The sequence below is a fragment of the Caenorhabditis remanei genome, chromosome X, assembly GCF_010183535.1.
Source record: "Caenorhabditis remanei strain PX506 chromosome X, whole genome shotgun sequence".
Taxonomy (NCBI): Eukaryota; Metazoa; Nematoda; class Chromadorea; order Rhabditida; family Rhabditidae; genus Caenorhabditis; species Caenorhabditis remanei.
The window spans coordinates 3,650,270-3,668,215 of record NC_071333.1 but is presented as its reverse complement, the minus strand read 5'-3'; the positions used below and the strand labels follow the sequence as shown (position 1 = coordinate 3,668,215).

At 41.2% G+C, this 17,946-nt stretch overlaps 1 protein-coding gene across 1 annotated transcript; it reads right to left on the bottom strand.

Annotated features, from left to right (window-relative positions):
• Positions 1–4,017: 4,017 nt before the first annotated feature.
• GCK72_022698 (uncharacterized protein) lies at positions 4,018–6,321 on the bottom strand (the record flags this gene model as incomplete). Its single annotated transcript, XM_003095754.2, has 1 exon — positions 4,018–6,321. The coding sequence occupies one exon, from the start codon at positions 6,319–6,321 to the stop codon at positions 4,018–4,020; it is 2,304 nt and encodes a 767-aa protein (XP_003095802.2).
• Positions 6,322–17,946: the final 11,625 nt, after the last annotated feature.

Sequence of the window (17,946 nt, the reverse complement as noted above, 5' to 3'; positions counted from 1 at the left end):
TTCTTGCGTCTTTTTTCTCTCCTTTCTTGCGTCTAGAGTGTTGTGCGATACCGGTTTTTGTTGCGTAGTACTTATTAGCAAGAAATTAGCAGCTAAGCCGCAAGTCCTATTCGCTTCATAATCAATGAAATTTGCAAATAGGAGTTTTTTAAAATTTTTATAAGATCTTTTTTGCCACTACTTTGCGATGCATGTTGATTTTAATTTGTTTAAACTTTGGACCATTATGAACCCTCGATTCCGTTTTCAATCAGTTTTCATCCGTCCTTTTAATAGTGAAAACAATGAAAAAGCAAATTGATGTGAGTTAGAGTTTCGATTGAACAAGTTGGAAGTTTCAAAATTTATTTAATTAAAAGGACGTTTATTTATTAAGGACATCTAAACAAAAATAGAGCCTATAATTTTCAGCCTACAACTGTTTTTTCGATTCCCGAGCGCGGATAGGGTACAAGATTAAACCAAGATTTTACAGTTTCTTCCATAAATTTGTAATAATATTGAAGTTTCTGAAAAGAAAATGCGATCTTCATTGCAGTACAAATTTTGACCAAACAGAATCTGTAAACCCAGTGTCCGGATAAAGATTTCACCAGAGAATAAAGAAAATATATTCCATTAACACTCATTAATATCTTTCATTATTACTACTATTTTTTCTTTTCATCTCTTCCTCTTTTTTGCGTTCCCTTACTTATGCCACTGTTCATTATGTCTGTGTCCTCTTACAACACATGTGTCTCTCATACGGGCGCGGTAGCGGCAGCGTCGCGTGTTATTATTTTAATCACAGTCGTTCTAATGTGGTTTCGCAATATCTCTTCAATTTTCCTTTTTTAACTCGGTGGTTTAAATTTTCACATTTAAGGATGAACCGCCGCGGAATTCCGTTTCAAAATCGAATGGTGCCACGCCCTGGTACTCCAATGTCGGATAACGATTCTGGAGAGGAGATCAGTGATGCTGAAGAAGATGATCGACGTCTCATTGTACTCTCGATTACAGGACTTGTGGAGGCGGGGCTTTAATGCGGTCGGAGACAACCCCGCTCCGGAGAAATCTTCCCAAACAAAGTGTATAAAATGACGGCTAAAGTGTGAGATAAGCGGTGTAACGAACAGAACACAGTTTAAAGACAATGACCCATTTATTTACGAAAGATTTAGTTAGTATAATTTATATAAAGTCCAACTGAAGGAGCGGCGGCACGGAAGTTGGACGTAAAACGGCGCACTCGAACAGCGGATAGAGAAAATGGCCTAAAGGGCCCAAAAAGGTGGTTATTCACTCTCCCAAGCGTCAGTAGCGCATAAAATAGGCTAAAATAGTCCGGAAAAATGATAGGATCTATTTAGCCGACACTTTCTCACTCGTCCCGCTACCGGACGACCGGAGGAGGCAACAACTCCTCGTCGTGTTAGACTGAGCAATGAGGACGCGCGGCGGCCGCTACGCGACCGCTCGCGGCTGAGTGGAGCGCGTTTACTGACACAATGGGTTTTAGGGCGGTAATTCAAATTATAATTAATTGAATATTCCGGATAAAAGGAGATTTAAAGAGATAAATAATAAGGTGAATAAACAGATTGGAATAAGAGATTATTAAGGCGATGATGGTCCTAGTTTTGCGGGGAAAACCACATGAGGGCCATCATCCAGCCTTTAAGTTGTCGACGAATTTGTCTTCGGGGAAATAGTTGACAACACTCCCGGGGGGAGGGTGCCAGCGGGCGCAAGGACATTAGTGAGATGGACGTAGTTAAATGGGCAGCTCTTTAAGTTTTCGAGATAGAAATGTTCTAACTCAGCCCGTTGGTAACTCCGTTATATCTTCATCCGCGGCCTCTGCCGGAACAACTTTGATGGTCTTGTAGGGTATTCCCGTTAGTTTATCTCTTTTCCAAGATGTTAAAATCATCTGTGTCACCAGATATTATATTATTCTCTGTATGATCGGAATTTTTTGGTTCAGTGGTATTATTTGATTTATTTACATTAAAATTTGGATCTGTATGATTTTCACATTCAGCAATGTCAGGCGAGTTTTTTGCTGGAAATAGCTCTGGGACGTATTTCATGTCTGGACTGAACAGAACCGCGGGCGCTGGTAGCTCTCTTGGACTGGAGTCCTGTGCATCATCTGTCTCTTCCTCTGTCGCAATATTAGGGCGGTTCAGTGGATTTCATTCTCGAGGAATCAACTGAGAGACTGCACGAGAGTATGATTTGCCTCTGCACTTTAGAATAGCGGATCGAATTTGTCCGTCGCGTTCTGGGATTTGACCATTAATGTCATATGTTTTGGGAGCGATGGGTTTTGCAAGTGGAAACCGCGGGTGTCCGAGAATTGCCTCACTGGCTTCATGTGGAAGCCTTGAAGGTTCAATCCTTCTGTGTAACACGGTGTATTCCATCTGCTCCAGTGTTGTGCTCGCTGACAGACAGTAGGGAAGGTGTAGCCGTGATAATATACAGTCAGTCTTTGCAGTGCTCGGTGATAATGAGCAATCTCGCTATCTTTGCTAGGTGAAGCTAATCGAGATTTTGGAACTGTTTCATCACTTGGCTATCTCAACTCATATTCTACTTTGCTGAATGTGTTTTCAGAATTTTTCTAATAGTTTTTGTGAGTATTTAAGAGAATTTGTTGTTGCATATGATCCTTTCCTCGTATTAGTAGCGTTCCGAACCATGACAGTTTTGTCGTTTTGTGGTGGAACTGCGGATCGAGGGACAATGGGTTTTTCGGCAAGTATAGTCACAATCGTTTTGGTATCTGGATCGATGATCTCAGAATGAACAAAATATCTGACTCAATTGGACTTCTCCTGCGATCGTGTATGGTCATGCGGAGGATCTGTCTGGATAGTATGGACAAGATCACATGCCAATTGCATTGAACGAATACCGAGGTTGGAAATTGTCCAGGTGTCATATTTTGACGGGCGGATCGCAACATCTCTTTGGGATGGGTGTCTTTGTCTTTATTGAAAATAATTTTAGTAAATTTTATTAACAAGTTTTGTGCCTTTCTTCAGTGTGATTACCATATTGACCGATCTCTTGCAGCACTGCTGCTGGACGTGACTTGTTGCCGTGATATGTAAGAAAACTTTTTGTTCTTTTGTTCTTATGTTTGACAACTGCGATGAACTTATGTATGAAATCCAGTGTGGATTTTTTGCAACTGTCATCAGATGTACAGGGAACTTTAGAACTCAGGTTTTTCAATTTTTGAATTGGCAATTTTGTAAGTCAGTTCTGTCAGGGCATCTTCCGGATCACTACTGTTCAATTGCAGTTCGATATTTATCTGACAACCGCGGATCGATAACTTTCTGCCTTTGAGCTGGCTTTGGCACCGTAGTAGCGAGTTTTCGGATAAGATTACCTCTGCTTGGATGTTTGGGTCCATTAGAGCTGGTGATCCTACAATCACTATGGATTGTGGATTTTTGGTATCTTGAAGATGACTTTGTAAGGCATGAATATTTTTTTTTTTGAATGTGGTGAATCTGAATCCTTGGACTGACAGTCACGTTCGTTTCAAGATCGGATGTAAATAACCATTTGCGAATGATTCCAGAATGAGAGACAGAGACGCTCCTGAGTCAACAAGACCAAGAAGTGGTTAGCCTTCTGTTGTTTCCAGATAAAGGAATGTGAGGCGTTCTGTGTCATTCGGAACTAATGTCGCATAAACATAATGGTTTGATCTGTTTAGAAACTCAGTGAACAGCTGCATAGCCGATTCTTCTGTATCACCGTCTTTGGTATAGTTAGTTTTAAAAGAGATTTTTTAAATATTATAATGTTTTTGGGATTGTAATGAATTGAACCGCGGATTGAGAGCAATCTTCGCTTGAGCAAGAGGATCGAGAACTATAGTTTTTAGAGACAAGGTTAGTGTAACAAGGAACGGAAGTATATGAGCAAGTATTAGTGATAAATGCTGTTGGCAAGTCAGCTTTGGACACAGAGTTCGGTACTTTTGACCCTGTGCCTGCCGTAATGCCTTTACTTCAATTGGTTAGTCTTGTTGGCACGATAAAGCGTTGCCACTGGCTGAGCTCCTTTTGGATAGTTCCTTTTGTCTCTGTAGAACTCTTTCTGTGGGCAACCACCCAAGTGGTGCAATCCATTACAGTATCCACAGCGGTATGGATAAACGCAAACTGTGATATCATGTTTCCTGGCACAGATTGGACATAGTCCTTTCCTTTTGCACATCTCTCTGAATTCGTGGCTTTTGAGGGTGCAGCGGATCTCATTGTGATCTCCTTGGCACACGTTGCACGGCCTTGGTTCCTTTTCAGAAAGGGGGAAAGTGCGGCTGATGATTTTGAGATTCACGCCCTTCGATCCAGGAGTATAGTAACCTTCTAGTTTACTTTTCGTGACCGGATCGACGTATTCGAATGGGAATTGTGCAGGATCATATACCAGTTTGCGTTCTCTTTCCCGCGGATTATTTTGATTGAACTGAGCGGGAGTTCTGTGCTTGCTCGAGTTTACATTTGACAAGTTCGTAGTAACGTATGATTCCGATAGCTCATTTGCTTCGGAATTGCGTTGACTGATATAGGTTTGTTCCAATGCCATCGTTTCGATGTCTCGACTGATTCTGTCAAGAATCAGGTCGTGGGTTAATGCCCCACCGATTTTGACAGTGTATTTGGCTAAGCTCTTTTGCATTTTCTCAGGGAGTTTGCAAGCGATCGCCCACATAGTCATGTGATCATCCGCGGGTAGTCCTCTGTCTTTCAGTTGTTGTAAGACGTTTGTTAAGGAGACCGCATCTTGACGCATTGTTTCAGGATCAGTTTGATGGAATGGTAAACTTTCGAGCTTTTTGAGCAGATTATGTTTGCTATTCGCTTTTCCGTAGACTTTATTCAATGATATGAATGTTACCGCAATGGCAGTCTTAGAGTCTTTGGCGTGCGAGACACAAATTGTAGCTGGACCAGTGATGTGGTTCATCAGCACAGCGCGTTTTTCTTCTGGACTCAGTTCATCGTCGTTTAGGATAAATTTGGTGAAGAGTGTTTGGAAAAGATCTAAGTCATTGGTTCCGTCGAACTTTTGCAGAAATTTTAGTCTTGTTTCGATTTTCAGACCATTTTTACGAGGCGTTGGCTCTGGGCTGAGAGATCTGTTGCGGCGGATCGTCGCGGTACGAAATGGTACCGGATGGTTAGATTCGTCTTCCGATTCGGAAGATTCATCGCGTTCGTATCTCCGCACGTAGCTCGACTCAGAACGGGCTGACCTTCTGGCCTGGGTTCTTCTGCTAGTTGCTCGGGACCTGACAGACTCATCTCTTTCATGGATGTGTGCACCAATACGCTGATTTTGAGATATACTTAGGAAAGCATTCATTAGATCGTTCATATCAAGACGATTTGTAGCGTTTGGTGTTTCAGCTGTTTCTGGCTCAATATTCAGATTATTGATCTGATTTGCTGAACGAAAGAACGGTGTTTCCTGGACATTTTCTCTTAGAGGAAATGTTTGATCCTTCATTTCAAGAGCAAGTCGTCTCTGACTTTCTTCGTATTGAGCATGAAAGTGCTTCGCATTTTCCTCTTGCAACCCGCGGTTCTCTGCTATCAGACTTTGCTGAAGTTCCTTGGTGCGATTTGGGAACGCACTGTCGGAAAACATCATTGATAAGTCTCGGCTTTGAGAAGAGGTTATCGTACGCGAGCTAGCTGGAGACTCGATAGAGCATGGCATCTCGTCGACCAAGTTAATAGTCTTCTGACTGAGGTGCGGCTCGTTGATGTAGTTCTCCATCTCATCCCGCGGATCGCTTACTTGCGGATCTTGGGGCTGGTTGCTTGGTTGGAAACTGCTCAGCGTTTGTCCATAGCCCATTAGAACTGACTCCATTTCAGCAATTTGAGCAGCAAGTTTCTTTTGAGAACTGTCTGCTCCGCTTCCAAGGAGCGTGTTCGTAACGTCTCGGAAGAGAGTTTCTCTATCCGGTGAATCTTTTAGTTCGGGCTTTTGGAACTTGTTGTAGATGTATAAATCGAAGTCTTCGATCTTGGCTACCACTGCCTTCATTTGAAAGACAAGAGATGCCGCGGATCGTACAGTCTTTTCATCAATATCATCTGAATGTTTGATGGTAGGATCTTTGAGAAGCAGCAACACAGCCTCGGCTGCAGTAGCGAGCGCTTTGGCTTTTGTAACTGTTCTCGTGATCTCGGCTTTAGTCGGACTGACACTAAGCTGCTCTTTTTCCGTTGGAAATGAGCGTGTCTTCCGGCTTGGTGGTGATGTTGAAGTACGGTGGTTAGGATGTCTTAGCATCCTGGATGATTGTCGAAGACAGGGGATTTCAGAAAACTGAAATTGAATAGTGTTAGAAAAGAGTAATTATCTCCTCGAGTTGGTTAGATATGAGATGATGTTTTTTGCTCGACAGCTCCCTAGTGAGGGGAAAGAAAGTGTTATCTTTCTGAATTACATCTAATCGTTTTTCCACGATTCCGAGTATTGTCCGCGAGGAATGTAACTCAAACTGGACAGAGCAGTGTTTGATAGGATGTTTTCTAGTTGATACATCTATCACAGATGACTAGCAGTGAGACCGCGGATCACGTAGGGCCATCAGGACTGACTACATCTAATCGTGTGCCCACGATTCCGAGTATTGTCCGCGAGGAATGTAAATCAACCTGACTTCTCTGCGTTGTAATAGATGTTTAATCTTCACCCGTAGCCGCGTAGAGTCTGAATTACATCTAATCGTGTGCCCACGATTCCGAGTATTGTCCGCGAGGAATGTAATTCAAAGCTCACAAGACTTGGCATCCCAAGCCGTCGGCCTATTGGAGCGGGTTCAGAGGGTTTGATGTTAATTTTTATAGATACAAGTGTGCATCTTGTTTTGTGTCGGATTTATACTCCACAGGACCCATGTGTGGGGAAAGAAGGATTTGTTATCTTTCTGAATTACATCTAATCGTGTGTCCACGATTCCGAGTATTGTCCGCGAGGAATGTAATTCAACCTGATTTGAGCAGTATTGTTCTGTGTATTTGTAGCAACAAATACATCTGACAACAATGTTCCGGATCATTGCCTACAGAATACAACCGCGGGTATTGGATAGAATATGAAGTGTATATTTTCTCCATGTTGGTTCATCAGGACTGAGTGCATCTAATCGTGTTTCCACGATTCCGAGTATTGTCCGCGAGGAATGCAACTCAGCCTGACGTCTGTTGACAGCGAATGATCTTTTGCGGTTATGAATAGCAGTTCATTCGTTATGGATTTGACAACGGAGAGCTATGAAAACGCCAACCTGTCGGTTGTCTTGGCCGTGATATATCTCTCTATAGTGCGAAATTTGTTGCTCTTATTTTTCAGACCCGCGGGTGTCAACCTTGGATTTGATTTTGCAATTATCGCTACCAACTTCCTGCTTTCATCGTCTACGCGTATCAGGATCATGAGTTCTGATACAGACAACCTGCTTCTTCTACAGTCTGTAACTGCCACTTGCAGACATTCTGTCTTTCATCAAAGTCATATGCATAGACAGGTAAAGCAATTGGTTGGGTCTTTTGAGAGCTGACGGCTCTCTGAGATACTATAGTGTCCTGAAAACTTCACGGCTTTGTCTGCCAACAGTGCCATAGTTCAAAGAATCCATGTATCATTTCCATATTTCAACTATAGACGAGCTATAATCTAACGTTTAGAATATAAATCAACCTTTTGTTTGTCTCAGAGCTTCTGGCACTTGTCGCTCCTTCGCCAATTGTTGCGAAGTCGTGACGTTTTCTTTATGCCATATTAGAATCTCTTTAACGGTAAAAACCAAAAGGTTTGTGTCTCGAAGCTTCTGGCAATTGTCGCTCCTTCGTCAATTGTTACGAAGTCGCGACGTTGTCGTAATTGAAGCTTCTCGACGGTTTGGTCTTATGATCCTACAGAAACAGTGGTTTCCGCGGATCTCGTTGTCTAAAAATCTTCCAGAAACTGTGGTTTCTGTCTGAGTTTGGTGTATTTTTTATGTAGATGATGTTATTTTCTACACGGTTTTGTTTGAGACGTTAGCTCGGAATCTGTCGATATGCCGTTGATGTTATCGATTTTTCATGTGAGCGGTGTCTCTTTTGTTCCCGAGCATCCGAGGTTATGACTCTTCTGCTTCTGGGCTTTTTTTTTGTAGAGCTTCCGGAGGTTCCAAAATGGATTCTCTCTTGTGAGTCTCTGTGTTGTATTTTCGTCGCGAATCGAATCGCATTGACGATAGTTTTGTGCCGCGGATTTGCAGCATTTCAGCTATTATTTGCTGAATTATTGATTTATATCGTTGGTGAGCTATTCGGTCTAAATTATGACTCTGAATTGACTCGTAATGTACCAACGTTGTTTGAGGAGAGGTCAAACGTCATTCTCTCTCTCTGTTTGTGAACGATATTGTCTCATCTGCTCTTTTTTCCGCGGATTTGCGGTTTTTAGATGCGCAAGATTGCGACTTGTTTGAAAATTTTATGAGGGTTTATCATCCCCGAAGTACCTCTGAGAGCTCTGTGGCTGCTCGGGTTACTTGTATGTGGTTTGTAGTCTCCGTGGCTAAGTCTGGTGGTATTCAAAAGAACATCTCACTCTGCTTCCCATCATCATCTCACATCTTCCAACATTCCGAGAGGTCTGAAATCAGATATGACAGAGTATTAAGACTCCGGAGTGTAGTGTATTAGGCGGATGTGGGAGTATGGATGACAATGATTACTTTATTAGAAGGACTCGTCCTTTACTTAACAAAGGTAATGATTCCCTTTCGAGTACAGAGTTAGCATTCTCACGAAGGAGATAACAAGGTAAAACAGAAAAAAGATAAACAATTTTTAATTGATTAGCCATTGGTAGAGAGTGGGCATCTGTTCAACCGCGGATTCGTGTTACTTCGTGTGAAGTGTGCTCGACGTAGTGGCGGAGCTGTACCGGGTGTTGGATGCGGCTAAAAATCAATAATTGTCATCTGATTTGTTAGATATTATATACCTTGACTCATTTGAATGGAAGCCACAGTGCAACCGCGGATCGTGAGTGACTGGTGTTGGGACTAGGCTGATCTTGGCTTCTGGAGCCTTCAGCTTGTCCATAAGTTCACGATGTCCGGTTGTTGACTGATCGTAGAGCATTGGCTCGTTTCTGGAAAACATAATTTTATTTCCGTTGTCTGGTTCTCTGCTAATATTTTACCTTTATGCCAGCTGATGGGCTGATTAGGCAGTGGGTGGAGAGTTGAGGCAGCCGCGGGTCGATCTATTGTGGCACCAAAGCCTTTCAAATCGATCGGAATCCGTCTGGCGTCTTCTGTTTCAGAAGTAGTGTCTTTTGCTGCACGTTGACCACTGCTGGAAAGGTATTGATTTAAGGATTTGATAATTCTCTTTGTGTTTTACTACCTGGACCGACCTTCAGAATCTTTGAGATAATGAGGTTTCCGCGGCTCGCACTGATGAATCCATCTGTAGCGATGATGGAGACGGAATCGAATAAATTTCTATCCGCGGCTTCTAACGATTCGATAGGGAATCGTGTAGCATCTCGTTGCCACATCAGCGGGTTGCGAAGCTGTAAATAGCCTTTTATAGTAATAGTATACACTTTTTATAGAGAATTTTATCCCTTTCTGGTATATTTAGCAGATTTATCTATTTTTCAGTATATTTCGGCTCAAACTGTATTGATTTGTCAAAAATTCTGACATTTCCGCTAGAAAGTGAGATATATTGGCTAATACTGTGAAGTACTTGCGGGAATCTCGTGATTTCTTTTGGATTTTCTCGTGAATCGACGAAATTTATCGATTTTTGGCTCGAAATACTGATTTTTGAGATATTTTTAGCGGAAATTCGCAGTTTTTCGTTAAAACGTTGATGGTTTTCAGCCAAAAGCTCATATTTGACGTTTTTAACCTACAAAGAGTAGGGGTGATACAGAATTAGTGCATTCTGATGCAATTCTAGCCGTGAATCTGAATATTTTCAGTGGAAAATATCGATTTTTGGCAATTTTTGTCAAATTTCTCGAAATTTCTCTTATTTTTGGTGATTTTTTTCCGATGATTTGTGAAAAAACCCTCACTGGACTGATCGAAATTGTACGTTCCGCGGGTCTCTTGCTTTTGGAGCTGTCAGACGACTGGAATGAGGCGTTTTCCAGCGATTCGGCACGGTTTTGCTTCGATGATTCGTCCATTATTGCTGAAATTGATTCAGAATTATCTTAAATCGATATTTTTTCACGGAAATATCACGAAAAGGTTACGACAATACGGAAATACACAAAAAGTTTCGGCCGAGCGCTGAAATGATGCAAATTTGCATGCGCGTAGGCTCGTGTGTATCATGGTCCGCAATGACACGCGCATTGCGTACAATGACGCGCGCACTGCGTACCGTAGTCCGAACGAAAAATTAATTCGTTGTCGATTTACGGGGACTCAAGAATGAGTGATTTTGAGCATTCCCGAGGGGGAATTGCTCGTCCGCGGAAGGGAACTTGAATTATTCCAGACGGGGACTAATATTCTGGTCTCTGAAATGGAAATTCTTAGTATTCCCGGGGGGAATACGTATTTTTCAGCGAATTTTCCATATCGGAACACTATCACAGGCGCCACCTGATCGATTTATCGAGTTTTCAGCTCAATTTCAACCATTTTTCGCAGAATTCCACGGGGAAAACACGAGTCGAATGGAATTATTTACGAAATTAAGCTTGCGACGGCTTCTGGATTCTACATATAACCTCTGTGACTGCTGCTAGCCCGTTTTTCAGCTCTTCGACTATGTATTCTTCCTCTGTGACAGTGTTGTCCTCGAGATTTGAAGAATTTCCAGCCGCGGATGAAAAATTTGGCAACAGAGACACGGATTCTAGCGAATAAGAGAGAAAATGACGAGATTTGAAGGAATTTTGCATAGAATATTTAGGTTTTTTGATGGATCAGAGTATTCTGACGTCACTATCGCTACTCACAAGCCTTAAATTGTTGAATGGGAAGCCGACGCGGTTCTTTTTACAGTGATCGCTGCTCGAATATCGATTATTGCTCAGAGACATTGTGGTCCCTATTGAGAGTTTCTTCTTGGCTTGTGCGAGGAGTTTTGCGCCCCGAAGGACACAAAAAACGACTACTCTATCGCAGATCCGAAGAAAATTATCAATAAAATCGATAAAATTAGAGAGCCGCGGGTCACTGGCCAATCAGTCATTGGCGTGAGGAACTCCTCAATCGAGTGGATCGGGAGAGACGTCGTATGAATCATCACCCAAATGAACCTGAAGACGCTCCGATCATCACCCCAGATCTTGAATTTATAATTTAACCTTTTGTTATATAAACTATGAATGTTAGAATTTTTTCTTTCTTCCTCAAGTTTGCAGAGATTGACCAAGAATATCTGCATTTTGAAAAATACCAGAATTTTCAGATATTTTCAGTTGATGAAACAAAAAAGTGTCATTAAAGTCAGTTGAGGGATCATCATACCAAAGGCTGCTCCTCGTCCAAAAACTATCGAGACCTGTCAAAATCAACCATTTTCCGCAAAAGCGCCAAATGTGCACCAGTCACCTTATATGTTATTGTTTACTCAAACCACATGATATTCTTGTTTGTGATTTTCTGCCCGGTTATCAGAATTATCGACAGTTTACCTGGCAGAACTTAAAAAATGTTTTAAGACTGGTTTTGGGTGTCTGGAGCGCGTTCGACGCTTTTTTGTGCATTTTTACCACTTTTGGTGTCAGAAAAAGTTCTGAACTTGGTGAAATGATTTTTACTTGATTTTCAAGCATTTTTACACAAATTTTGACACAAAAAGTGTTTTGAAAAGTCATGATTTAAACAAATGCATTTTTTAGTTTGGCTTACAAATTGAACTTAAGGCTCTACTTTTGTAGTGGACAACTTTTTTTTTGGGAAGTCAAAGGTAACATTACGCTTGAAATATCTAAAAATCAAATTAGAAACGTGTCAAACGTGTGCCAAACAGTTAAAACCAGTTTCTATCACAGCAAAGCTTATTAGAAGTGACACTCGGATATGTTTGAATCAGTAAAAGTGTGTAAACGCGCCCACGACACGCCAGTCACGTAAATTTACCGGGTGTGAGGCGCGCGTTTTCTGAACTTTTCCTATTGAAAGTTCTTTTTTACAAGCTCTGCTGTAATTATAACTAGTTTAGGATGTCTGGCACACCTTTGACTTTAATTTTAGCAATTTCAGAGTTCAGTGAATTAAATTTTCTCTATTTTCAGCGAACACGACCACCTAATTGCAACCAGTACCTCGAATCCACCCAATCCCGAAGCTCAACGAGTACTCCCAACTTGTCGCCAAACCTACCCCTGACGCCGACACCGTACTCCAGACGCCGCTGCTTTATCACAAGAGAGCTTGGCGGATGTATGTGGAGAGCCATCAAGAGGGTCTAGTGAATCAGGAAACCGTGAAAGTCGGTCAAGTGGTTGTGGAGATGAATGGATATGTGCGGATGGCGACGGAAGTGTGTACTGATGACAGAAACATTATTTTCCGGTACGACGAATTGCCATTGAAACAGAAAAACACACTTTTTATCATACCAAAGACCACGGGAACGATACAAAGGTCACCAGAAGGTCTTGTGCCCCCAATGCCATTTTGTATCGTGTTTTGGGCTCCGGAGCTACACTTGGAATCATGATAATAGCCACTAAAACTATCCTGAGAATTGGAAAGGTCACATTACCATTTGACTTGGATTATAAGAATTCGGAAGGAGCATTGAAGTGTGTGGAGCATGGGAAGATGTGTCCGTTTGAGCTAGAGCGGTGAGAAACGGCGTCGAAAGGTGAGTAGCTGGAAAGATTTTAGGTTTTTGGTCAGTGTGAGTTGTTACATTGACAAAATTTGATACAGTGACCAAAAAGTTACAATGACCAAATTCAGAATTTTCAAGTTTCCCAAAGCAACACACCAGAAGACGTCCCGACATCTTCTGCGGCTTCTAGAGTAGCTTCCACAGCTCCATCCACTTCTGGCACACAGACCAATCATCGTCTCTTGCTCAGTCGTTCTGAAAGTAGAAAAGCGTTGCTAGCTGCCGCCACTCCACCTGCTGCAATTACTTCATCAGCGCCTTCAACTTCTTGTTGTAACAGCAAAAGAAGTGAGTTTTTTAACTGAAATTTTTTTGATTTCAGAGATTTTCAGAAACTCCACAAGCCGTCACCCTTCAAGCAAAGAAAACACGCCCCTCGACTGGAAATGTGGGAGAAGAGGTGGTAGAGAAGGAGCTGGGAAAAGAAAACAAATCAAAGGATGCTATGAGAAGATCGGTAAGTGAACGGTGTATGAGTAAATAAGGACTAACATAAGAAAGGCGTGGCACGATTCCAGAAAAAGATTCATTTTGAAAACGTGATTATGATAAACAGAACAACATATGAAATATTTGAGACAGGAGGACAAGCATTAATTATCACGACGTCTCTTGTACGCCAAAACGTTTCCTTCATAAACATCGGTAATTTGCCATGACTGATGCCGACGGTGGTGCCAGGAGGCTCATCCCTGTTATGATCGGAAAGTGGCTCCTTTTTCTTTGAAGACTTCTCAAGAGCCGCACGTCTTGAAGACAGTGCTGCAGCCGATCCTGGTTTGTTCTTGTCCTCAAGCTCCAGATTCCGTTTGCAACGCTTCGGAGCCCCCTTCGCCCATTCAGAACAAGTAGAGACGTCGGTACAGCTACTCGATGGCTCGAAATCTTCTTTTTCCGCGTTCGAAATAGCGTTTTCTTTCATCAGAACGCCCAAGTCGCCCAAGGTGTCTTGAAACGTGACGACTGTCAGAAGTGCTGCTGGTACTTGGTGACCGTGATATGCGTGGCTTTTTTGTGACAGATAAAGTGCTCACTGAAAATTATCGAAAATTATCAAAATGACGTAGTAGCGATGCGATGCGGTCGGGCTGTCATGGGGTAACCACATGAAGGTCTTGTTTTAAACTTACAGACATAAATGAGGTTGTTATGACCAACAGATACCTTCTTGGAATATTCATACATATTCCAAAATAAGAAAATGTTTTGCAATGATATTAACCAATAACTTTGGATGGAGTGCAAGACAGATTGATTGATAAATTTCGAATAAATTTCATTTCCTCTTTTGAAACACCAAAACGAAGACTAAAAAAGAAAGTCATTTATTTGATTATTTGAAACCAGCCTGTCTGCCCGCCTTCGGCGGTTCTGCCGGCTGGCCTCATTTTTCTGTCTTTCGTACCTCCTCTTCCCATTTTTTTCTTTACCATCCTATACCTTGGCGTCACTCACCGCTTCGGTGGTTCAGTGGTAGAAATGCATACAATACAACGTATTCCCTCCCACACTAACTGACTTGCATGGAACGTCTTAGTTCCTGGGAATCCAGCCTATCTGTCCCGCCTGGTCTCTCCTCATTCACGTGGTCACCTCTTTTCAAATGTGCCTGCATGGCCGAGTGGTCAAAGCGGCGGTCGCTCTCCAAAGCACGCCAGTTCGGTTTTGCCCGCTGGCTCAGTTTCTCTTTTCTTTCCAAAACCGCTGCGGACATCGCCTCAGATAGACAGACAAACACCACTTGTCTTTTATATATAAGAATGATTTCCAAACATTCAAAACAATTTTACATCTCCAATTTTTTAAAAAACCACTCCAATTTTTATCTTTAAAGAGAGCAGCAAAATTTAAAAAAAAACGATAAACCAGAAATTAATGAAATCCAACTGCAGCTAACATGGGAATGACCCAAGGTGAAACGCTGGGTTTTCTTAGATATTTTGGGAAATGATAACCCTTACCCCAAATAAAACAAAATAAAAATATTACGTGCCCCTTTTAAGTTTCCAAAGAATGGCAGACAGAATTCCATTTTTTCGAATTTTTCGAGTTGAACCACTTCGAGACATCGTAACTCGGTCAATTCAAGAGCAATCTTTTCAAACTAAAGTGTAATAGCAAGACATAGACCAAGGCTTTATAGAAGGTAACATACTCATGTTTCCAGCTGTGACTCCCGAATTACTATAAATAAAAATGTGAAAATTTGCACTTCTCATGAAATCAGAAAGTGGTCATTTTCGAAAAAGGTATTTGGGAGACTATGTCTATCCGGACGTACATCTCGAATACGGTACATATGCATGCTCAAATATATGGCTCACCTTTCATTCCAGAGACTTATTTTCATTTTTTCAATTTTTCAGTTCAACTTCATGTATACGTGTGATTTTTCGTGTGGGATACGTGTGATTTTTCAACTGTGGAGTTGATCAATTGTTCTGAGCTAAAGGTATACTGACATGTAAGCGTAATATAGTTTTTAAAACATTGTGATTGCCGTCTAACTAAAAAAAGGGAGAATTCACTGAAAAACGCGGAAGTTATTTTTAACGAATTGACGTACACGAAGTTGAATACATGAAGTTGAACTGAAAAACTAAAAAAATGAAAATAAGTCTCTGGAATGAAAGGTGAGCCATATATTTGAATACGTATATATACCTTATTTGTCACTGGCAATCGGATAGACATAGTCTCCCAAATACTTTTTTTCGAAAATGGCCACTTTCTGATTTCATGAGAAGTGCAAATTTTCACATTTTCATTTATAGTAATTCGGGAGTCACAGCTGGAAATATGAGTCAGTTACCTTTTATGAAGCCTTGGTCTATGTCTTGCGATTACATTTTAGTTTGAAAAGATTGCTCTTGAATTGACCGAGTTACGATGTCTCGAAGTTAAACAACTCGAAAAATTCGAAAAAATGGAATTATGTCTACCATTCACTAGAAACTTAAAAGGGGCACGTAATATTTTTATTTTGTTTTATTTGGGATGAGGGCTATCATTTCCCAAAATATCTAAGAAAACCGAGCGTTTCACCTTGGGTCATTCCCATGTAAGTTTTGCTGCAAAAAACGCTATTTTTGCAAAATCATCCGTTGTGAAAGACTCTCTCAAGTGTATTAATTTTTGAAGAGAAAATTGACGTAAGTGATACACAGAAATCAAATCTCGGTTCTCACAAAATTTCTGGCTGGTGGTTGCCCAAATATTTCCTCTCTCCATTTTCACCTATTCAATACACCATTTTCAGATTTCCTCAGCTGATATCTTCTACGACCATACGGACAAGAAGTACCACCACGGTGATACTGTCTCGGGAAGCATTATAGTTTACTTTGATCGTGAAAGCAAAGTGTTTGACCGTGCTCGTTGGTAGAGTCGCCATCAAGACGATCGATGATAAAAGAACTGCCGAGGTGGTTTATATGGCATTCCAGAAAAATCTTTAGGAAATCAGGTTTGTTTAAATATCTTTGTTAAAAATATGATTCTTAGTTTTCAGAATTGTATTCTCCGCGTCGGACTTCACCGTCACAATTTCTCAGCCGAGATTTCTGCCAATCCCGCACCATTGTTTGAGGCAGTTCATGGATTGATCGAGTATGGTGTGATTCTAAAGGCCTAGTTCATTGATGGAAACCAAAACACGTTCTATTGTGGCCCGCAATCACTTCAATTTGCAACAAGGAACTCTCAACATGGAGGTTGGCTTACACATGTTTGTTTTTCACCAACTCTTTATGATTTTTCAGGTGTTTCTTCAGAAGATCTCTGTGAATGCCCAACCTGAAGACGTTTTCCAGAAAAAATCCGAACAATCTTCGTGTCGGAAGTCGTTGTGAGAGATTGGTTCAACTCGATCTCGACATACTCAAATACTCTCTCCAACGCTATCGGTCGCACATTCTCGTCTTTGTTGCGCCATCATATGTACAATTTCAATTTTTTGAGAACTGTCAATAAATGTGTCAAAATTGCGCAACATTTTCCGGTTTTTTCAACTAAAGCTCCCACTTCAATGTCACGTTATACACTGCATCTTTTATAGATCTTTTTACTTCAGTAGTTTATAGTATTCATTGGAATACTGACTTCCTCTTGATAATAGTCTTGGCCGAGAAAAATAAGTTATTTGTTAGGAAAAAATGAAAATCGGTTTCTTTCATACTGTTTGAATGAGTTTATTGAGAACTAGGTTTTTTTCAATTAAGTCTCACCAAGAAAACTACTGTTTTCCGGGTTCCTTATAATCATACTTGCAAAATTCCGGGCTGGCCCGGCCCGTTGCAACTCTGCTTATAATATCGTTCCAGGACAAGAGTTGCACAGATCCTAGTCTTGTGGGTAATTTTCTGGAAGCTCATATGATGCAAAGTTCAACAACTTTTTGGTCATTCGGTCTGATGATGGTAGACTTTTTGATGGTGCGATTTGTGACTATTCTCCGCGCCGGACTTCACCGTCACAATTTCTCAGCGGAGATTTCTGCCGACGTCGCACTATTGTTTGAGGCAGTTCATGGATCGATCAAGTATGGTGTGATTCTAAAGGCCTAGGACCCTCTTCCATGGTATTTTATGTTGTCTTAAGTGAGGACATGGAAATGGGGAAAGTGTTGTTAACGTCAGACAAAAACGTGACTGTTTCATTAGAAAGTCGGACAGATAGGTATGAGAGTCATCTGGGGAAGGACAAGTAGGTCCTCTAATCCGATTGTTCAAGGTCACAAGTTTTGAGGAGTTTTGTATTTGGTTTTTTCAAGATACCAATTTTTCTAATCACGATAATATAAGTTTAAGCGTCAAGTTTATTTTCAGAGAATAGAAAAATATACGTTCAACAGTTGCAAAGTCCGCAAAAAAGAATCAGATGGTAAATACTGAAAGAACTGCTTAATTGAGACGGCCACTGACTAGCGCTTTCATACTTGTCATCGACTACTCAGTGAGACTATCAGAAAAAACTAGAAAATCAGAAAAATAAAAAGTTTGGGGGAAGAAGACAATTACTGGAAAAAAAAAGAAAAAAA